Here is a 24,424-nt window from a genome sequence, read left to right on the forward strand (position 1 = left end):
CGCACAATGGGAGAAATGGAACTGGTTGATGAAGATGGCACAGTAAGACGTGAATTCCGCTTCTTGGGACATCCCTGAACAAAATGGTCGGGGGAATTGCAGATGGCGCAAGTTTGAATTTGACCAGGAAAGCTGGTAAACAAACGTAAACCACAGACCGTGATAAACGAAGGAATGTTTCGTTTAATAGTCATTTTAACAAGCTTACGACCTGTTCGGGTAGCATAAACATGTTCCTTAGAATATTGTTCGTCGACAATACTCGTAACATCGCCATATTGGGAGAGCACACGCGTTAATTGCATGTCACTAAGTTCCATGGGGCATAAGGACACCTTGACTATCACCACAGAATTATCCGCCAAATCAATAGGCAACACATGTTCCCCGTTATTATCTGAGTAGGTTACTACTCCATTAGTACTAGCTAGGATTTGTTCACATAACACTTTGTTAATTAATTTCAGATATAAGTTCTTACGTAGAAAGTCCATTTCAATGAACAACACCATATCAAGGGTTAACTTAAATACCTTACGTATCCATTCATGAACAGCAATAGGCGTCGGCTTTTGACTCACCGTAACTAAGTTGGTACGCAATGTATTAGCTCGTATGCAACTCATGGCAGTAATTCGACGATAAACGTCACCAAACTATGAACAAAATAAATATGCACTGAAAATGCTTATAAAGTTAGAACGTTTAAACTGAAAATAAGTCACACTGAAACTTCAAGTTCTCACAAAAAAAATAGCGATGTAAACAAACCCTCGAAACTAGAGCGACGGCAGAGACGATGTTACTCGCCTCGTTGCGAGCGCTGAACCCCTACTAGGGCCGACAGCAACTGGTTTTTACGTTCTGCTATATGTAGGACATGACACGTGATCGCGATATAAATGTCATTCATGTTTTCTACATTGTTGCCAAGCGTAACCCCATTCACAATGCCTTATGGCTAGAGTTCAGTGTATTTCGCAAATATGCGTCTCCCTCCCGTCCCGCCATCACAAACCCAGAACCACAGACTAGAATATACAGACAGTAAACTCTGCAAAAAAAAAAAAAAAAAAAAACTAGGAAACAAGGAGAACTGTAGCGCCTTTAACATGCGACGACGGAACTAACCAGTCGATAATCCATGACGTTGTGCTGGAAAACCGATGGCAGCACCAACCCACTTATGATGAAACATCGTTTCCCACCAAACGTACAATATAATAATAAAATGGCAAAAATATTACTGTACTTTTGTTAAATTGCTTAAAGTGCGTCTTATAGTTCATAAAATACGGGAAATAATAGAAGAAAAAATATGCAACTAACAGTGACATATATATTATTAGCAATCTTGTAAAATTTTAATTGTATGTTGTTTTTTTTTCTTTAAAGCAAAAAGTGAATGCAGAACTGGAGAGTATTTACGGGACGAGTACTCGTGCACCTACTCTTGAAGACTTATCTAAGATGAAGTATCTGGAACGGTGTATTAAAGAGACCATGCGACTCTACCCCAGCGTGAGTTTCTTCCTTAGGACAGCAGAAGAAGACATCATCATTGGTAAGGAATTCAGAGTTTACAAATAGAAAAATACAGTCTCTAAAAATCTTCATCCGATTTCCGCAAGGTCATGGTTTGAAAATTATTAATTGAATTTGAAAGAAACGTCTTTACAGTTCGAAAGACAGAGAGTTGAAGTCCATAGACGCATTACTTTCATTTGTATATAAATATACACATATCATCCAAGTTGAAAGAGCTGTATTTAAATGTCACACACAAGACGAGAGATTTCTTGTCTTATCTTGAAAACGAGAAATCTATATTTTAGAATTCGAGATGAGACTATAAAGGGTTGATAAGTATAGTGAAATGGACCCAGATGAATCTTCGGACGACAAGTAGGTTGTAGGTAGATACCCCCAAGATACATTAATCCCTCACGTTTCAAAACTCAGCTCTGATTGGTTCATGAGGAATGGCGCAAAATCGAAAAAAATTGGATTAATTTATTTCTGTAGAATGGCTCGATCGACTCTGTTCAAACTTGGATGTATACAAAGACTCCTTCGTTTGAAAAATTTGACAGCCCCCCTCCACCATTTTCCTGCTTCAAAAAATTCGATCCAATATTTTGAGCCCCTTTTAACCTATGATGGTCATCCAACACAATTATGAAAAAATAAAGATGTCGTCCTAACCCTAGAATCACATACATTTTTGCAAAATTGTATCACGGGTACGCCATGGTCAAAAGTAACCATACCCCACCAATAAGGGGCCAATTGCCAAAGGAACAGTTATTGATATAACTTTTGCATATTTGCTACGTAAAAGAATGAGAAATCACACCTGAAAAGTGCCAAACTCACTGAGGCCCCATTTGATGGCCTGTGGCGTCAACATCTTCATTTTATGCCGAAGTGAAACTGTTGATATTGGTGTTTATTTCATATGAATCAATCAACCTCAACATAAATATGAGGTTAAAATTGCCGTTACACCCCCGTTAGTAACTCATTTGAGGATACATGAATTTTCAGTGTTAGTGTTCATATAAAAAAATCAATGTTATATATACCTACAGTGTCCAATCAAAGTGAAATGACCTCAGCTGGAAAGAGAACAACCATCAACAACAACATAACGTAATGCAACCTGTAGTGTCGTTCATAGGTCCTGAGACGGGCGGGTGTGAATAATAAATAGAGTAATGGAAAATTGTAACATTTGAATTAAAGTTACATATCATCCAAGAGATAGAAGAAAACATAATGCAAACGGAAAGTAAGTTACAGGTAAGAAATACAAGTATATCAATGTTTGAAACAAGTAAGGATGAAAGCAGCATTGTACTATGCATTTCAGTCCTCGTCACTGTTTTCATTTATGACCACACAAATGTTGTCGTGATTGAATATTTTCTCAATATTTATGTTGGGTTTGGGATCCTCGACAAATATCTTCCGTAACTGAGGTAATAAATAATGGCTGCAACATGGGAGCAAGAGCCAACTGTTCGCAATCCATTTGCACGGTCGCAACAATACCTAATGACACTTTTTTAACCTTCTGTGTTTGGTATTTGATAAAGCATTTGCACGTCTTGCTTTGCGTGTATCTTTAATGTACTGATGTTTTCAATATCTTGTCGTTGCCTTTAACATATTGCATATTTTTTTCTATCTTTCATCCTACATTTTAGCCAAATAACATATCGCTTGTTTATATCGTAAGGATCCACAAAACCATTGCTTCAAATCTTTTTCGGTCACTCGAGGAAAATCCTCAAGATCCTGTGGAGAAATAGATGTAAACGGATGTTTTCTTGTTCGCAATTTCTTCTGTTCAACAAGGGCTGCAAAGATATTTTCGTTTCCTGAAGTTTCCGCGGAATTCATGATTACGGTGATTGCAGAGTGGTTTTCATCTGGAGCCACATGTTTGGAGAATTTATTGTGTAGAAAACTAGCAATTCTAGAATACGGGCTTTTAGCTATCATTTCATAGTGAAATACTTCATCAAATAGACGAAACTTTTCTTTCAGCATTCCATGTGTAGCTTCAACTTCCCAACGAATTCTTGTAACAATTGCTTCTGCAGTAGAGATTTGTGATTTTTTTGTCTTTAAATGCAGACAAAATAACTTCATAACCTTTCCCTCAATGTAAGTTTTAAAAGGTCTATATTTTAATCCATTGATTACTAATTTACAAATATATAACGTACAATTCTTATGTAGATGGGATCTTGCCGCCCCCAAGAGAAATCGCAACAGACGCTACTGGCTGTCAGCATTACTTTTTTCGCTATATATTCACACAATCACAACGATTCATTATTCCGTGTTTGTTTTAAGGCGACAAGTGTATTTATTTCCAAATAAATTTATAAATATCAAAGTTTCACTATATCCCAAACTAGGGATAGGGGCGCCACAGGTCATCAAATGGGGCCTCAGTGAATTTGGCACTTTTCAGGTATGATTTCTCATTCATTTACGTAGGAAATACGCAAAAGCTACATCTTATGTTCTTTCTGCAATTGCCCCCTTGTAGGTGGGGTATGGTTGGTTTTGGCCAATTTTGACCATGGCGTACCCGTGATACAATTTTTGGAAAAATGTTGGTGATTGTAGGGTTAGAACGACATCTAAAATTTATATTTTTTGACAGTGGACTTTGTGCTGGACAAACACTGTGCTCGTGGGTTTTCTCGCGGTTCTCCCGTTTCCTCCCACTTTCTTCATTTCACCCTTTCACTCATTTCTCATTATCACTGTCTTCTTTAGCCTAACCGTTATAACCGTGGGACGTTAAACTTAAAGATTTCATTTCATTTTTTTTTTTACTTTTTCATAATTGTGCTCGCAGATCATCATAGGTCAAAAGGGGTTCAAAATATAGAATCGAATCTTTTAAGATAGGAAATGGTGGGTAGGAGCTGTTAAATTATTCAAACGAAGCCCTTGTATACATTTATACATACATCCACGTTTGAACAGAATCAATCGAGCCATTCTTGAGAAACAACTTAATCCCACCTTTCCGATTTTGAACCAATCAGAGTTGAGGTTTGAAACATGAGGGATTAATTATCTTGAGGGTAGCACCTACTACCTATTTGTCGTCTCAAGACTCATCTGGTGCCATTTCTCTATACTTATCCATCCATGACCTTTGATGAGTTTCGTGGGCAAGACTAATTCATCCACACTTAATGGATTAATTCATTCTCAAATCCCAAACACACATTTAATGATACATGATTCACAGTATATATATGACTTATAAATTGATAAAGTGAATGTGGAACACAATGAAAAACAATTATCAATGTTTCAAGATAATCAAGCTATTACACAATAAGTCCAATAATCAATATAGTTTAAACAGGGGTGCACTCAGCAAGTTTTTTTTTTTATTATTATTATTCTTGGTGAGACGAAGACTTTTTAATGAAAGCCGGACAGGAGATGACTTCCTGATACGAATTCGGCGTCTCGGGAATATGTTTCCATCTACGACCACCTATGTCAAGAAAAAAGGTTTACGGTCCCTTCTTTTTCATGTAGGAAACGGTAACGGGATTTTCCCCCCTGATATGTTGATCAGGTGGTTATTTCCTTAATTGGATGAAGATAGTAACGTTTACTTCATACAATTGGATTCAACTCAATCCTATTTTCATAGTGATGTGAGATCATTCTTGAACAAAAAACTGAAACGTCGTTCAATTGGGCGCAGAAGTGGTGGTGGTGGCAAACTTCTGTCGAGCACAACACGTTCCTCAATCTTCCTCTTGCGTTTTTCTTTTTCTTTGGACTACGTTAAAAGCACAGTTTAGTATTCTCAATTACCGCCCGTCTCATATAGCCTTGCTGCTGAACGGGACGCTAAACTAAAATCACCTCACCTCAATAACCGCGTACAGTTAACTAATTAAGGTTCGCATAACCAATGCCATCCACAGAAATACCCGTCATATGTTAGGCCGTGTATGGCTGGTAATGAACTTTCTTCTTGATATGTAAAGGGTTAGGCTACCAGAGAAGGCCACAATGAACATTTATAAAGTTCATTAAAGAAAAATAAAACGTGGTGAGTTTTTTTTTCGATATTTTGCATGTATTTGTATGAATGTATTTTTATTGTACCTAGGTATAATATACAATGCTTGTTTGTAGCCCCGACAATAATTTTGAAAATCCTTGTTTACACCTTACTTTGAACTAAGCTACAATTGAATTCATAACATCAGGTGCGCACGCAGAAATTTTTATTAGAAGGGGTCCAAACTTTGGGAGTGGGGAGTCCAATACTGCAAGCCGCCACGATGATGTTGTACTGAACGGGTATTATTCTGCACCGAAAAGATGATAAGTAATTGTAAAATACTTATATTTTCAGAACAAAAGATCATAAGAGATAGAGCACAGATAAAGGCTACCAAATCAAGATCAAATTTTATTCTACATCAATCATTTCCCTGTTAAACTAGTAAACTGGTATAGTCTTATTGGGAAAGTGTACAGAATTATGTTGAGTTAGGAAGTTTTGAGGTGTGTTGGCAGTGCGCCCCTGTATACGGTGAAAATGTAACAATTTCTTCATTTCCAAGCGTTATGTACAGTAGTGGTACAGTAGCACTGCTCAGGAATGAATTGATTCATACATAGGCACATCTACAATATTTAATTAGCAAAAGAAAAACTAATAAATATAAATCAAATTGTTGAGATATTAAGAAAACTCTCTCTGTTTTTAGGGATGCGCACGAGACGAGTCGAGACAGGATTTTCCTGACAAAATTCGAGTCCAGACACTACTCTTCCAATAGAGAAATATACATTTTGCGAGTCAAGACATCAATTTTACAGCACATTTTCGAGACGAGAGCGCCACAAGTCTTGTCTCGTGCGCATCCCTACTGTTTTTTTTTCTTTTATCTTTAAAATATTTCTTACTCATAGCAGGAGGTTTGTTATTTTATATCGTAACATTCTTAAGCTTATAATAATGTGTTGATACAGTATAAGAATATATTATTCTGTTTGTAGGATGTCCATATATAATAACTATTGCTAAACCTTACGCAATATTTCTGAAATTCTCCATTCCTAAAGAAAGGCGTTGATTAAAAAGTGTTGTTCTTGTATAAATTACATATTACTTGTGTAAATTTTTCCTTGTTAGTTGAATTGAACTGTAGTAGTTTAGAGTTACCATGGATACCATCCATGTAATTATACCCACAGGGAACTAAAAGTTTCTCAGAATAAGATGGATGACTACTTGTCAAACAGTTTTGACATATGACGTAAAATACAAACTGACAACTTATCAAAAGAAATAATTAACAGCTAAGTTACATTAAAAAAGGAAAAAAATGAGAATGTTCCAAGAGCATTGCCAGAACAAACTTAAAAAGAACTGTTTGTTGTCTACGGCAAATTGCTTTTCTTTTAAAGAAAATAAAGATGGTAGGCTATTTGTCTGTCATAACTAGAGGAAGAATAATTGCGTCCGGGAAGCTGGAATGTCTAAAAAGAAAGTTGCTCGAGCAGTGAGCCTGAATATTAAAACAGAAAGATGTTGAACGATTCAAAGCAGAAGGGAAAAAGGGATTACAAACTAAAGCGAAACTCAGTAGACCGCAAGTGACAACGGAAGACGAAAATGTTTCAATTATTGAAGCTAACGCTGCAAAGATGTTCGCTGCTGCAACAAACCTGGACACAACTTTACGTCTGGAGTGCAATGCAGAGACATGTAACTGTACTCATCTGCTATGCAGGTCAAAGTAACAGATGCATGTATACACGCTCGCTTAGAGTTCGCAAGGACGAACATCAAGACTTCTGGTACCGTTTAATTGGGTTGGGAGTGATGAGAAAGTGTTCAGTTTATACGAAAGAGGAAACCAGTTGAAACATTTTACGATATATTGTTTTACGAAGACACATGCTCAAAGTGCAGAGCTCAAAATTGAAAAATTCGCAAAATATCATCTCTCTATGATTACAGTTCCCGAGATATGGCTCCTTAAATCTCCCAAAATCCGAACTTCTTAGCCAATATCTGGAATGATCTTCAGTTGGCCAGTGGCCACAGGTTACTATTTGGTACCAAAATGTTCTCCATACTCTTAGGTATTGATCAACACAGACATGATCTCTCTATGACTTACAGTTCCCGAGATGTGGCTCCTTTAATCTCCCGAAATCGGAACTTTTTTGGACCAATATCTCGGGGACAGTAAGAGCGACGAGAAAAATTTCATCACTTTCTCAGATAGCTTTTGATGCTCTATCGAATTGAGGGCTCAAAATTAAAAATTCGCAAATAACAGACACCCACACACATATATACACAAACAGACACAAGAGAATTCAGTAACGACCATTTTAAGTTCGTTGTTCAGAATTAACACATTGAATAAATTACAAAATACACTCTCGTAAATAGTGAAGAAGATCTAGCGATTCCGTATCTTACATCTATAGGCAACCAGCATTTCTGTGTTACTGTGCAGGTTGCGTAGTGTTCAGGTAATGTTATAGATGTTAATCAGGGTATAGTTAGTCACCATTAAAATCGCCGTTACACATGGAGATGTTAACAGATTGATTTTATTAACAAACTTTCACGAGGTAATTGTTCTAGCTGTCTAATTGCCAAAAGTAGAATGCAAAAAGTTTTTATTCTAGAGTTATTGTGCCAAGTAACGGTTGGACATAGGAACGTACTGACAGTAACGTCTAGGATGATGATACTGTCACATCTACTAATACTGCCTAATATATTGCTTCTCATCGCAATGTAATTCTCTCGTTAAAGTACTTTAAGTATGAGCTGATTCCATAATGCGGTTATCTGTATCTTATTCGGAATGTGAATTCTCTTTTCGAATTACTGTTTATTTCTGTTCTCAATATACTTGGTAAGGCACGCTGGTCCAGTGGTAGGGAAATTACCTCTGGTACGAGAAGTCTCTAGTTAGATATGCGGACAAGTAATCTTGTGGTGGACAACATCTTGTCTATGGGTTTTCTCTGAGCAGGGCCGTGCCGTGAGGGGGGGCGGAGCGGGACGACGTCCCCGGGCGCCGAAGTAAGGGGGCGAAAAATTCGGGAGAAAAAAAGGAAAAGATAGGAAAAATTGCATGGAATATATGTATGGGGGCGTCGTCGTATACTCTCACCTCGGGCGCTGATTTTCCACGGCGCGGCCCTGTCTCTGAGTACTACCATGTCCTCCAACATTTTCGTTCCATTAATTCTTGCATCATCATTCACTTGCCTTAGTCATCACGCTAAAGGGTATAATCGTAGAACGTTAAATTGAAAGAATTCATTTCTGTTTTCAATATATAGGATGTTACAGACAGATGAAAAGTAAGTTAGTACGTCATTAGGTAGTAAAGAAGCTGGTAGACGATATTTATTCAAAAAATCAAGTCAATTCTCCAGTATTTTTGTTCGTTTTCGATATATATATTTTTCTATCTGGGGTTTCGACATGTATGGTTATGTTTGCCCGTCACAGACATCCGGGAACTTGGAGAGGAAAAAAGGAAGAGGAAAGGAAAGAAACAGCCTAGGACTATTATGTTAGGTACCATTCCGGCATTTGCCTGGTGTGAATTAGGAAAATCCAGGAACACTCACTCCGGATGGAGGGCCTGAAAAACTTTTACACCTTTTCGACCGAGTGACCCATCGGGAATCGAACACAGAGCAGTCCACATCAAAGATGACAGCCTCAGCTACTCCGCTACTACGGATGCATACGAAGACAGACAAACAGGCTATAACACTTAAAATTGTCGCTTAAATCAAGAATACTGATTTTGAATCTAATGTCCGTTATTCAATAACTCTTACCATTGTTGCTAGAAATACATACGTAAACATTTACTGGCAGATAAAACGTGACGACGTAATATACGACTTGATTGATTGATTGATTTTTGAGTTTAACGTCCCTTTCAACAGCGAGGCTATATGAGACGGGACCTACTGATTAACGTGGAATCCGAATCACATGAGCTCCCGCCGGGAATTGAACCAAGGTCTCCCACGTCAATGGCACATACACGATATATGACTAGAGAAACATAAGTATCTCATTTCAAATCTATTTTTTATTATTATCATCACATTTCCTTCTGACATGTACAGAGTTTCATAAAAATGTATAACATACAAATACACAAACTAACAGTACGCATGTGTATGTTATGAAGTTAATGATTCTGCATTAAAGTCCGTTTGTGGCCCCGCTACCAACTTTATTGCGTATTTGATATTCTTTGGATCCCATCAAAACCTAAGTAGTTCCGTTAATTGTATGAATATAAGGAGTCACGCCCATCAGCATTAAAATTTCATACCGAAGTAGCTAACACTCTCGCCTTCGGTACGAGGGGTCTCGGGTTCGGTTTTTAGTGAACCCGTTTGGTCGAAAAATTGCAAAAGTTTTAATGCAGAGACGAACTCATTTCCGATTAACACAAAATTACAAACAGGTAACAGCTAATTCGGTATTTGGGAGTGATAGGATAATACAACTAATAAGTAATATTTCTAGTAAAATTTCACTACAAACAGGACCGAATCTAGGATTTCTTGAACGGGGTTGCACCAATAACTACCACTACATTTGATTTATTTTTTAAAATTTTTTTAAATCCCTTTAGATATATGTGGTGTGAATAAGGAATCTTCCTTTGTTCAGTGAATCCTTTTCATTCAACCTTCAGAAAATCCACTTAAACTATTGCTTTTGCAAAACTAAGATTTCTTTTAATCCTCCCACCAATAACTAGTACTACATTTGATTTAAATTTTTAAGTTTTTAAATGCCTTTAGGTATCTGTGGTGTGAATGAGGAATATTACTATGTTCAGTGAATCCTTTTCCTTCAACCTTCAGAAAATCCACTTAAACTATTGCTTTTGCAAAACTAAGATTTCTTTTAATCCTCCCACCAATAACTAGTACTACATTTGATTTAAATTTTTAAGTTTTTAAATGCCTTTAGGTATCTGTGGTGTGAATGAGGAATATTACTTTGTTCAGTGAATCCTTTTCCTTCAACCTTCAGAAAATCCACTTAAACTATTGCTTTTGCAAAACTAAGATTTCTTTTAATCCTCCCACCAATAACTAGTACTACATTTAATTTAAATTTTTAAGTTTTTAAATGCCTTTAGGTATCTGTAGTGTGAATGAGGAATATTATTTTGTTCAGTGAATCCTTTTCCTTCAACCTTCAGAAAATCCACTTAAACTATTGCTTTTGCAAAACTAAGATTTCTTTTAATCCTCCCACCAATAACTAGTACTACATTTGATTTAAATTTTTAAGTTTTTAAATGCCTTTAGGTATCTGTGGTGTGAATGAGGAATATTACTATGTTCAGTGAATCCTTTTCCTTCAACCTTCAGAAAATCCACTTAAACTATTGCTTTTGCAAAACTAAGATTTCTTTTAATCCTCCCACCAATAACTAGTACTACATTTGATTTAAATTTTTAAGTTTTTAAATGCCTTTAGGTATCTGTGGTGTGAATGAGGAATATTACTTTGTTCAGTGAATCCTTTTCCTTCAACCTTCAGAAAATCCACTTAAACTATTGCTTTTGCAAAACTAAGATTTCTTTTAATCCTCCCACCAATAACTAGTACTACATTTAATTTAAATTTTTAAGTTTTTAAATGCCTTTAGGTATCTGTAGTGTGAATGAGGAATATTATTTTGTTCAGTGAATCCTTTTCCTTCAACCTTCAGAAAATCCACTTAAACTATTGCTTTTGCAAAACTAAGATTTCTTTTAATCCTCCCACCAATAACTAGTACTACATTTGATTTAAATTTTTAAGTTTTTAAATGCCTTTAGGTATCTGTGGTGTGAATGAGGAATATTACTATGTTCAGTGAATCCTTTTCCTTCAACCTTCAGAAAATCGCCTTAAACTATTGCTTTTGCAAAACTAAGATTTCTTTTAATCCTCCCACCAATAACTAGTACTACATTTGATTTAAATTTTTAAGTTTTTAAATGCCTTTAGGTATCTGTGGTGTGAATGAGGAATATTACTATGTTCAGTGAATCCTTTTCCTTCAACCTTCAGAAAATCCACTTAAACTATTGCTTTTGCAAAACTAAGATTTCTTTTAATCCTCCCACCAATAACTAGTACTACATTTGATTTAAATTTTTAAGTTTTTAAATGCCTTTAGGTATCTGTGGTGTGAATGAGGAATATTACTATGTTCAGTGAATCCTTTTCCTTCAACCTTCAGAAAATCCACTTAAACTATTGCTTTTGCAAAACTAAGATTTCTTTTAATCCTCCCACCAATAACTAGTACTACATTTGATTTAAATTTTTAAGTTTTTAAATGCCTTTAGGTATCTGTGGTGTGAATGAGGAATATTACTATGTTCAGTGAATCCTTTTCCTTCAACCTTCAGAAAATCGCCTTAAACTATTGCTTTTGCAAAACTAAGATTTCTTTTAATCCTCCCACCAATAACTAGTACTACATTTAATTTAAATTTTTAAGTTTTTTAATGCCTTTTGGCATCTGTAGTGTGAATGAGGAATATTATTTTGTTCAGTGAATCCTTTTCGTTCAACCTTCAGAAAATCGCCTTAAACTATTGCTTTTGCAAAACTAAGCTTTCTTTTAAGCCTCAAATGAACACACGACAGCAGAAAGTTACGGAAAATGTTGCTTTTTCACTGCTAGGTTCTCATTTTAGATAGTGTATATTTATAGTGAAGGGGTTGCATGTGCTCCGGATCACCCCCCTTTCTAAATCCGACCGTGGCCACAAATATAAGATGTTTATTCCACAATGTCGAAGTTCTCGTTCACAATTAGCACATAATGGATAATGTATACTACCTACTACCATTGAATCCGGAATCTCTCCGGATAGCTCTACTCCATTGTTTTGTTCTCGACTCGTGTGTGACGGAAGATAGGAAACGTTAGATGATCTCCATGTGTGGTCAAAATGTCACAGTAGAACTTTACTAAATACAAAATCAATTTTGCCTTTAATGTCCTCCAGTAACTCAGTCCTCATGTGCCAACAGAAAAAAAAAAGAAATGCTATCTATATTTTCTCGACTGTGGTAGCAACAAATCACATTCCAAAGTTGGAAAATAATTTCAAACTTGAGACTTCTCCAGAACTTGATCTTAATACATACTGTAGAATCGAAGTGACAAGTTTTGACTCTTGTCAAAACACATAGCAAGACTTGTAAAACACATGAGCAAGGAACGTATTACTCGAGAGCTAAATATTTCAAATCAATGACCGAAAAATAAGCAGAAAAACTTGAATCAACATGGCGTGATAAGTGAAGATTTTTTTGTTCCCTATGCTAGCGAAAATAGAGCAACCGTTAGAAGGTTGTGCCTTCTAGGCGGTGAAAGGGAAAAATAAAGCACTTGCAATTAAGGGAAATAAACGTATTTGTTGTATATGGGAGATAGCTGCTAGCCTAAGATTTATTACTGTAATTTACAATTAATTGAATTCTTTCCTTATTTTAATAACAACTGAATTACTGCATTGCAAGGAGCTTACATAACCAAAACCAATGGAGAAACTGCTGTTTATTCTTGGTGTGACGTCACGGAATCGATGTTGCTCGAAACGACGATGAACTCGAAGGTAAATCACGAAACGCTTTGATGTTAAAGATGTCTAGGCTTCCGTATATAGCTTGGCTCTTAAAGATGGCAAAGATGAATTGATGAAGAAAAATCTCCATCCGTTGACTCGGGGCCCAGGGGAATATTCACACAAAATTAGAGGAAAATGGCTACTAAAAGAAGCTCGATATTTGGGTGCCACATGAAAAAAAATTAAATAAAAGTTTTGAGTTTTTACGTCCCACGATTATGCCGGTTAGGCTAAAGGAGACGGTGATGATGAGAAATGAATGAAAATGGTGGAATGAAGAAAGTGGGAGGAAACGAGAGAACACTAAGGAAACCCATACACACTGTGCTCGTCCTCCACAAAGTTCACTTGATAGGAGCAGAGTTTGAACCTGGGACCCCATCCACCAGAGGTGAACGCTCTATCACTGAGCCCCGGCGGCACCACTGGGTGCCACATAATCTGGCTCAGAAAATTATGACAATAATGTGCGAAGAAAGGCGTGGTCAAAGAGAGGAAAAGCTCCACACTGAAGCTTTCCTGGTGTCGTGATGAGTATAATTGTTATCTGGTAATCAATCAGGTGAATTCTAATCAATTAGATATCAGAGGCGAATCAGGTGAAACACGATATAAAAATCCAGGTAGTGGACATTGAAACTGAAACACCTGGTAGAAAAACATAATTGTATTTAATAAGATGCTGGAGCGCCTGTGGCGTCTCGTACAGCAGCAACACCGACTTGGGAAAGATTGATAGAGTTCGTGCACCATTTACAGACGAATTTTCAGCCATTCCTCTCGAAGTGCAGTGACAAGTTCAGCACGTGCACGTGTGAAAAGAAACGTTTCCTCACTCAATCCTCTAACAAACTCCATACAGGATCAATAATGTCGAAATCCGGCGATTAGGGATGCGCTCGAGTCGAGACATGTCTCGAATCTCGACTCGACTCGACTCGAATTCGAGTCGAGATTCGAGTCGAGACACACTTTGTAAAATTCGAGACGAGTCGAGACAAACGTATTTCTCGACTCGAATTTTCGAGTCGAGACACGAGTCGAGTCGAGACGGCTGTTGAAAATCTCGACTCGACTCGAATGTCTCGAGAATCTTTCTATAATTTTTAATATTATTTTGAAGAAAGTATTCACTCAGAAACAGCCTTGAAACCAATTCCAGCTTTTATTCCTTCAGAAAGGTACAGAACGCATCAAATTAATAGTTAATCTTTAAAGATCAAGATTTAATTTTCAGCTCAATTCAGTTAATTAGAACTAATAGTTAATGTCGTTGTATTTGGTTGTACTGCAAATATAATGATAATAATAATAATAATTGATTATCTAGTTTGTATAAAACTATTATCCGTAGTCTAAATCCTAGTTTGTATAAAACTATTGCAATAAACTGAACTTCATAAATTCTCTGAATGAGCAGTTGGTAGTCTATAGTAATTTAGCATAGTTATAATTATTGTGTTTTCGTTCCCATGAACGCAATAGGGTTACGTAACTTCTGGATTATTCGCTTACCCAACTATTCTGAGGCTTTAATATGTTGCAGCATATCACGAGCTACGGATAATATATAATGTAACATTTGTTGTATATCACATATTATGATACGAGACTATTTTACATAGTATATCTTATCTAATATAAATAAAATAAAGAGTTTGTTTGTGTGTTTGTCTGTCTGTCTGTGTGCGACCTGGGGACCAGACGAGTGGAGCGAGAGTTCCCAAAATTTGGTCACGGGTACCTTAGTCCAGGCCCCAGATCAAGACGAAGCGTTTTTTTTATTTCTAACCAGGGGGGTCTCGGGGGGGGGGGGGCGTTTACTGGGACCGACCTGGGACCAGACAAGTTGACCGAGAGTTACCAAATTTTGGTCACGGATACCTTGGTCCAGGTCCCAGTCTAAGGCGAAGCGTTTTTGTCAAAATTGGAACCAGGGGGTCTCAGGGGGGCGTTTAGCGAGACATGTAGTAAAAGTAATCCAAATTGATCGACATTAGTGTCAAATCCATAGTTTTCACGGTCGCTGAGATCAATGGTGACACTTCCATCAGCGATGACTTGCAAATTCAGCTACTACTGTATGCGGGCCGGGTGTCAGCGAGTGAGGAATACCGAGACATGTATAAACAGCCCATATTGATTGATACTAGTGTCAAATCCATAGTTTTCACGGTCACTGAAATGAATGGTGATACTTCCACAGGTGTTGACTTCCAAATACAGCCCCCATGCGAAGAATGGGTATATTAAGCTAGTATTACAATAAATGGACTGCTTGGATGCCAAGAACTAGTACAGATAAGTACCATTCTCTTCTATGAGTAGGTATTTTTTTAAAGGATTTTTGTAAACACTAAGTTATAAAACAATGAACTACATACAGTAGTTATGGTTTTGGTTCCCAACATAAAAGAAATATGGATTGTTCATGAGATATTGAACTTCAACTTTCACTCCTGGAAAATTTCAATTTTGGAGTTAGGCCACTTGGCATCAAAGCAGTTCACTGTAAGATAAATACATTCCGCACATTAGTAATATAGTTGTTCAGGGGCCTTCGATTTCCATCCTCTCAAATGAAAGCTGAACAATTGCTTGATACATGCTGACTATATAGGAGAAATAGTGTATTAAGTTTTCGAGCTTTGGTGCGTATCCGTATTTACACTCTGATATAACTTTAAGTTCACACTCAAATCGAGCTAATTGTTTAATGCATTTCGAAAGCTTTTGTTTTTATGCAGCTCATTAAGGAAAATCTATTTCATAATCGTAACATTTATGTACTAAGAAACTATGAACGTAAAGTGGACTCGACCTAGCCCCGTGGCCGCTGTGACTCAGTGGCACAGCTCTCACCCTTGGTGTGTGAGGACTCTGATTCTGTGTGTGTGTGTGAACTCCGCGGCTAGTGTACGCGTCTTTGCCGTGGAAGACTCGGGTTCATTTCCCGGAGCGAGCTCATGTAGTTCGGATTCCACGTTAATCAGTAGGTCTACATTTCATATATCCTCGCTGCTGAAAGAGACGGTAAAGTCAAAATCAACTCAACAATATATATGTGTGTGTGCTTATGTGAATTTCCTCGTGGCTGTATGGTTAACACACACACCTTGATCGCGAGAGACTCTGGTTCGATTTACGGTGGAAGCTCATGAAGTTGTTACCGGTATCCCACTTTAAACTGTAGATCCATGCCTCATATAACCATAGATATAATATATATGTCTTTGATACACTTATTTTCCGACTTGGAACCCATCGAAAATTTCCGGATACAGAGTCCCGTAGACCGAAAATGAGAAACATGGGTACAGAATAAAACAGCCATAGAAATTTAAGCTTTTTAGGCTAACTTAATCCTTACATATAATGCAACTAGCTTGGCCAAGTTATAATGGAGGAAATGCTATCATTGCAACACTCTGAGAATAGAAAATGTTCGTCAGGTATTACTATCCCCCCTCTCCTGCAGAATGAAAACCCTGACTAAAACTCAATATATATATATATATATATATATATATATATATATATATATATATATATATATATATATATATATATATATATAACTATTTTGTGTAATGTAACAAACAGTGGCGGATAGTATTCATGTTTCCTTACGAAGGTTCGCTTCCATCTTCTTCTCCCCAAGAACTAAGATAAATTAAAAAATTGCTATTACTTGTTAATCTTGTACAAAGGACGCAATTAAAGTCCCAGTGTAACACCCCTTCACATTTAGATTTTTTTTCCTGGAAGAAAACCAGTTATTATTGTTTCTTGATTTCTCAGTCTCACCTACATAAACATACGAATAGAATTTCAGGATAGGACATGTTTAGAGTGCTTGCACGTGACATCTAACTATATTTCTCATCAAATGTGTCACAGATGAAAATTTCCGTTTGTACTGCCTCTATTTTCTGGTACATATGTTTCATTTATGTTATGTTGCTAAAATTCGTTAGGAACCAAGTACAGACTGCGCCTGTGTGCCTGACAAAACGTAAATGTACTGGATAATTATTTCTTCACTTTCTTCCAAAAAAAAGAAAAGTAACCCATCTCATGTCGGCTAACAAAAGGAGGTAGCGGACCAAAGATAGCCGTTGTTTACCTAAGGTCGTTACACAGCAGGGGTTTCATTCAGTCAGAGGAAAAAGAAAAAATAATTTAAGGTTTCTACATTTGTTTTGAACTGCAATATACTTCTTCCTTTTATTTTAAGAACCATTTCCTTCTCATTTGTCTGCATCAGAAAAAAATGCAAAAAAATCTCTAGAATGTGCCTATTTACCTAAGTACGTACTAGATCACTAGTTCAATAGTAAAATCACTAAATCTAGTACGAAATCATAAATGTGGCATCCCTGGGTTGGAGCGAAAGTAATGGTTGGAGTAAAAACTAGTCCGTATTTCTACTGCGTTCTGTTGTTGAATTCACAGAAATGTTCAAAAATAAATTCAAAAAGTAAAACACGATCCTACAAAATACTGTTTACTTGCTCACTGGTTATAGTATTGTGAACTGAAACTCAAGTGCGCGGTCGTGTTGAATACTTCTGTCCCTTTCTACTTTACAACTTGAGGTGGGATGAGGGTCAGGATAGATCTAGTGATATACCGCTAATAAAAGTGCTTCAGTACAGAGTCGGAAGCGGTATGTATTGTTTATACTACTTACAACGTTACCCCCCACATAAAATATAAATTCACCCTTTCTCCTTTCCCTTTTTCGAATACAATGAACCGACTCTTTTGCTGAAGAAAGATGCTGAAAGAAAATTGAAACATCTGTGTCTAAACTTTCTTTGAAGCGCAGTCTTTTGTATTTGTAAAGTTTTGCGAGTGGTTTCGAGATAGCCAAATCTTTTACCATGAACTGCTGCGAACTAACCGTGAGTAAACACCCGATCTCGCTGTGCTCAATTTCTCTCGCACACGTGAAATGGGTTTGTTGTTTCCAAAACAAATAGGAAGTTACCTTGTGCTTTTGCATTTCTGCACGCACACAGGTACCATTGTTGTTTTAATGATCAGAAGAAATATCAAAACCATCCGATATATATGATACGACACAGCTAACAGAGGGACGCAAAGATAAAAGTAGGCCTATACCAAGTTTTCCGCGTGGTACCATTATGGAGAATAAATATTTGATAAAGTCACGTAAATGCGCTTACACCTATTCCATCTGTCCTTATAATTTTTCTGGTCTCATCAATTTCTCAGGAGAATATGTACAACATATGTCCAAATTCCATATATACTCTTTCTAAACTAATGAGTAAACTCATTAAGAACACCAACTGATATCAATAAACAGGATATTAAACAACACTTTATACTTCTATCATTTGGTACACATCTCTATGAAGCACAGCTTGTTTTTTTTCGAAATAGCTCCTTCGTGTCACAGCTGTGGTTAGTTTTGTTTTGTGTTAGGATGAAAGAGAGAAATACAACATTTGCTTCGCGGTGAAGTTATATATATTATTAAGATGAGCGGTGATAAGCGAGGTTTAACAAAGAGTGCCTTTCGGATGCACAATTTAACGGGTAGTTGCAGTCCGTGTTGAGAATCGAACCAAAGCTATGTAAGACATGTTAATATTGAGCTCTTTTGTGGTAAAAGTGAACTTCAGAAACACAAAAAAGACTTGAAACATCAAGCTAATGTAAAGCAATTGAAAAATAGCCTACCTATCGCTGCATCTTTTCTGTGGCTAGGAACATGCAGTGTGTAGCAACAAGAATCGTGTTAAGGACTTTTTTTTCGAGTCAGCATTGAAAGTTTGGCCTTGTTCCCACGGTCTACACATACTGAAGATCACAGTGAAATTTGACTTATAAAAGCAATGATGATTTTTTTTTAGAAAAATAGTAAAAATTAGCAATCTATCTCGCGCTAGTACTATAACGACTAGCCCAAAATCAGCTTAGGTTCTGTTGGTTGTATGTAGGATTGTCTAAATCTTTGTGATGTTTGTGAATTATATTGTTTTCATTCTTAGTGGGCGAAAGTGAAAATAAAAATATAACACTAAGGAAAGTGAAAGAAAAGAAGGTACTTAATTTTACAACCTGAAACTTTAGTGAGCTAAAAGAGTAAACACTGATACCTTTTTCACATTCATACTACGTCAAATGAGTTATCAAAATTATGTGACTTCCATATATAAAACGGGTATATTTTTTTATATAAGGGGTTTCTCAGTCGCCATAAAGTTATACACACCGTCAACCAAGAATTGACTCGTGAAAATTTTCCGTATATATTCAAGAGAGATAAAAGGTTGTTGCGAAACGGACAAGAAAAGCATATCGATAAAGCTAAAGGGAAAAGAGTCACTGACCATCAGATCTCTTTCAATGCAATATATATTCTGGCTGACAATATGAAAAGACACACCAACGTCATAGAACAGATTGACGGAGGAGAGTTGTCTTTTGTTGTTATTTGACTGCTGCTTTGTGGTTCCGGAAGGAACGGAACAAGCCTCTCAAACTGTACATAAGGAAAACAAAGTAAAATGTTCATCTTACTAATGACCCTGAATTTGATCACTAAGCTGTGGGAAAGAATGTTTTTCTTTCCTTTCTTTCGGGTTTGATGATTTGATGCTTTTAATGTCGCTTTCAACACCGAAGCTTAACCCATATGTGATCCCATTGGAATCGAATCCGTATGCTATACATACGAGTATGAGAAGCTCTATGTTGACATCGAGTATATATTTAACAATATACCGAATTGTGAAGTCATAAGAAGTATATTCGAGTCGATTTAACTTATTTGAACTCGCATAAAATAATCTAATATTAGTATCTTTGTAGCAACTTGTGAGATATTTATTCAACCTTTAGATGTTTGTCAGTCTTACCTCCATTTTTTCAATATAGTTTAGAAGTTGTATTTGTGTGATACTCAGGGAACACAAAATACTACTTAGTAAATAACCAGTGGTTTTGAAATAGTCTTTGTTACTACTTAGTTTATCATCTAAACAAATTAGATGGGGCACTATGGGTCAGTGGTAGAGCGCTTACCTCTGGTGCGTGGGGCTGTGGTTCGATTCCCGGCAAAGTAGTTTTGTAGTGGACAACATCGTGCTCGTGGGTTTTCTCAGAGTACTCGCGTTTCCTCCCACAATTTCATTCCAACAATTCTTCCATCATCATTCACTTACTTTAATCATTATCTCCCTTAGCCTAACAGGTATAATCCTGGAAGGTTAAACTCAAAGATTTCATTTCATTTTTTAAAAAAACAATTAAATCATAATTAAATTGAAGGTTTATTATTTTAGGATGGGAAACATATTGACACCCATGGCCGTAATCAGGCTTGAAGATTTGGTCGGACAGACATAGTTTAGGGTCAGGCTCTTAAGTATTCTTTTAATAAACAATGCTGAACAAACTAGACAATCGTGTTTTAGGATTGTAGAAAATGACCGTGAATAATGTTCAAACACAATTATTATTATATTTATTTCTCTGACTATTGGATCTTTACATTAAAGTGTTAAACAAAAGAGAATAATTGTTTATATAATAGTATTCAAGAGTTTTCTCGTCATGATTAGTTTTGTAAACAATTCAATTACACTTATTTGGTGTTTATTTCTAAATAATAAGTCCTAATACAATTTCATAAAGTTGTAATTCTTCTTTAGTTTGTATCACTTTACACAATGACAAATCCAAAAGGTGTGTTGTATCGGTGCAGTACCAGTTTTTCACGTTTTTCAAAATGTTCCAAAACCCAAAGAATAATCTTTAATTTCTGATATTTTAGTCGTCACAAATTACAATTTTATAATGTAGTCAGTGTTTATAATTACTGGGCAGTTGGGCGTTTAAACTAATGACATCATAATAAAGTCAAAACCATAATTTCAGGAATTGATTCTGAGTTTAACGTCCCGTTCAGCAGCGAGGCTATGTGAGACGTGGACGTACTGATTAACGTGGAATCCGAACCACATGAACTCCCACCGGGAATCAAGCCCAGGTTTTCCACGCCAAAGGCAAGTATGCTAACCGTTAGCCACGAAGGAGCTTCACCATAATTTTAGTGGGCGATAAGAAATATCTCGCCAGTGCTTTTACAATAAATAAAATTTTATTAAAGAATAGTGGTAAGAGATTTTATAATAGCTCTTTTATTTATGAGATATGAGTATTTTGAAAAAAAAAAAAACAACTAAAGAATAGGTTGGCGGAACCACAAAAGACTCGTAAAATAAACTTTCTTATAAATACATACGCACCTTACTCACCTTTTATAATTGCTATGCTTACGTTCTCCATAAAAACAGAAATTCTCTTTTAGTGATACTTTACTCAAGATCATGAAGTGGGTTCAAATTTAATTAAAGGCAAAATACAATACAATAATCCACAAATATTACCTCAAGTGAGTTTAAAGATTTCTAAACACTAGTGCGAAACCGGGCTCTGTCGTTGCGATCGATTTACAGGTCTTGAGACGAAAGTAAGAAGGGACTTACGCACACAGTAAGTAAAAACAATTAATATGCCTCTAACTTTCCCCCAAATGGGTATATCTTAAAACTAACCTCACCATTATTTTTCTAATTAAATTCTAGCCCGAAATTATGTATCATATTACCCTATTCCCATTTTGAAAACTTGACCTTAATTCAAAATGGCGGATTTCAAGATGGCTGCCATCAAGGTCATATCTACCATACGACTTCCCCCCAGGACTTATATGTATCCACATGTTTTTTCTTCACTTTTCTTCATTAACGCTCCGTTTACAAAGGGTAGTAAGGGACTTCTGTAGTAATCTCTAATAACCACATCACAACTCTTAAAAGTTATTTAAAAAAAATAGAAAACATGCACCATGGCAAAAAATTGTCATCACAAGTAATGATGCATACATGCCTTCTATCACCAAAAAAAGTTTCATTGAAATTGGAGCCGGACATTTGAGTGATGTCCCTTGTGGGATGTGATTGAACGTGACGTCAGAACACATCGCCCCCCTTCCCGGAATTTACGGGAATTAGGTGACCTGAGTGAGCACATGTGGTGCCAGCTCTCTCCAGCGACCTATCAAGGATCATTGCGTGTATGCCAAGACGTGTCGCCGTTTTTATCCATGCCAAAAGTCGACATACTGACAATTAGGTAGGTAGTCATGATGGTCTGGCTGATGTGTGCGTATATTGTAACTCGTATATTTTGTCTCGACTCGAATTTCGAGACGTCTCGACTCGAATTCGAGTCGAGTCGAGACAGAGACTGTCGAGTCGAGACACGAGTCGAGACAGAAACATATTTTCGAGTCGAGACACGAGTCGAGACAACATTTTCTCGAGACGAATCGAGACAGGCTTAAATCTCGACTCGACTCGACTCGAATGCATCCCTACCGGCGATTGAGCAGACCATAGCAGATGTTCAACCTCACTATCATGTTCATCGAACCACTCTGTGACAAATGTAGCTGTGTGAATAGACAATTATCATCCTGGAACACTCCGCGAAGAGTGTTCGAACTATAGGGAGTAAACAGTCCTCCAGAATGGTCCTATAGTCCTTGGCAGTGATACCACCTTCTAAAACAATTATGGGGCCCAAAGTATGTCACGATATTCTACCCTAAACATCATGGACCCACTTCAATGTTTGACTGTAGACACAAAGCGGTTTGGGTTGTGTGCATCAGAGGAGCTCCTCTAGACAAACACTCTCGCTATTGTTTGGAAAACACTCATCCGAGAATATGACACGTTTCAGGTCATCCAACGTCCACGTTTTATGAATCTGGTACTACTGAACCCGCTTTGTGGCGTTTGTGCTACTGATCAAAGGCTTCGGTATCGTAACTCTACCAAGAATGTTGTCCTACGTGTCGACGAACTGTTTTTATGTACACAGGTTCTGTGTGTTTAGTATTCACTTCTGCGGTGATTGCCGATGCGGTGGTTTTCCGTTTTTGTGTAATAATCCTAGTCAATGCTCTGACGTCCTTTCAGACAACTTCCGTTTTCCATTGCAATTGCTCCTCCTGCGTGTGATTCGTCCTTTCTGTTCATATGCACACATCACCCCGGATATTATACCTCATGAGACGTCACAAAGTGTTGCAGTTTTGAACATAGATGCACCTGCTAGATGCACCCCTATGATCTGCCTTCTTTTGAAGTCGGGTACGCTCCCCATTATACCACTATATTCAGACGATTTGATGTTCATTGACAAATACCTTCTACTGAGGTACTATCAAGTACCTGCACAGGACCCATTGTCCAAAAGTGCAGTGTAAACTTGGCTGACTTTGGTGAGACCCGCGAAATTCCTAGCTTTTTGCACGGGTGTTTCAGTTTTAATATCCATAACCTAAATGTCTGATGAGAGTTTCGGTCTGATACACTGGAAGTGGCAAAACTGTTGAAATGACTTTAGTCGCGTTGGTAAAGTTTCCGTTTACACATTCAGTAAAAAAAAAAAAAAAAAAAAAAAAAAAAAAAAAAAAAAAAAAGTAGTAATAAAAAATATAGCTGCTTTAAGCAAACAACATCTCTTACAGCTATTAGCAGGATTATACGTAGGAGATGGGTCCTGGGGGTTTACATCCCCGAAAGTCCGACTTTTCTATGAATTTACTCTAATTTTAGGAATGAATTTACAAATTTCAATATTAATTATTCTCATATTGAGTTTGGACCCCACCTAAAAACTTTGGACCCTTCCCGAAATAAACTTCTGTGTATGTGCCTGACATTTAGTCTAGTAGAAATGACTGTCCGTTCAGTTGTAAAAATATACTGACACTAAATGTTAATGTATCTTCTTGACTTCAGATAACCACAGAATACCAGCCGAAACAGATGTGGCCATCAACGTTTATCACACACATAGAAATCCAGAGTATTTCCCAAATCCAGACAAGTTTGATCCGGACCGATTTTTGCCTGAAAATGTCCAAAATCGTCATCCATACGCATACTTTCCATTTAGTGCAGGGCCTAGAAATTGTATAGGTACGTATGATATTTTAAAATAATACATGTTACGAATATATAAGTAAGTAATTGTATGTTGACGATTATCTTTTTTTCGATTAACGATTAGTTAATACTTTAGACAATTCTGAGACAAAAATGGTCAATTACTACTTCTGAATAATTGGTTTAGAGAATCATTTCTAAATTGA

At 36.8% G+C, this 24,424-nt stretch overlaps 1 protein-coding gene across 1 annotated transcript in view; it reads left to right on the plus strand.

Annotated features, from left to right (window-relative positions):
- The window catches only part of LOC145671729 (cytochrome P450 4C1-like), a 99,452-nt gene that overhangs the window by 72,143 nt on the left and 2,885 nt on the right, over nt 1-24,424 (plus strand). The window contains exons 9-10 of the mRNA XM_081740932.1: nt 1,396-1,564; nt 24,072-24,251. Of these exons, the coding sequence (XP_081597058.1) occupies nt 1,396-1,564; nt 24,072-24,251 (349 nt within the window). The remainder of the gene's footprint in view (nt 1-1,395; nt 1,565-24,071; nt 24,252-24,424) is intronic.

Source organism: Thermobia domestica, chromosome 15, assembly GCF_964235325.1.
Source record: "Thermobia domestica chromosome 15, izTheDome1.hap1.1, whole genome shotgun sequence".
Lineage (NCBI taxonomy): Eukaryota > Metazoa > Arthropoda > Insecta > Zygentoma > Lepismatidae > Thermobia > Thermobia domestica.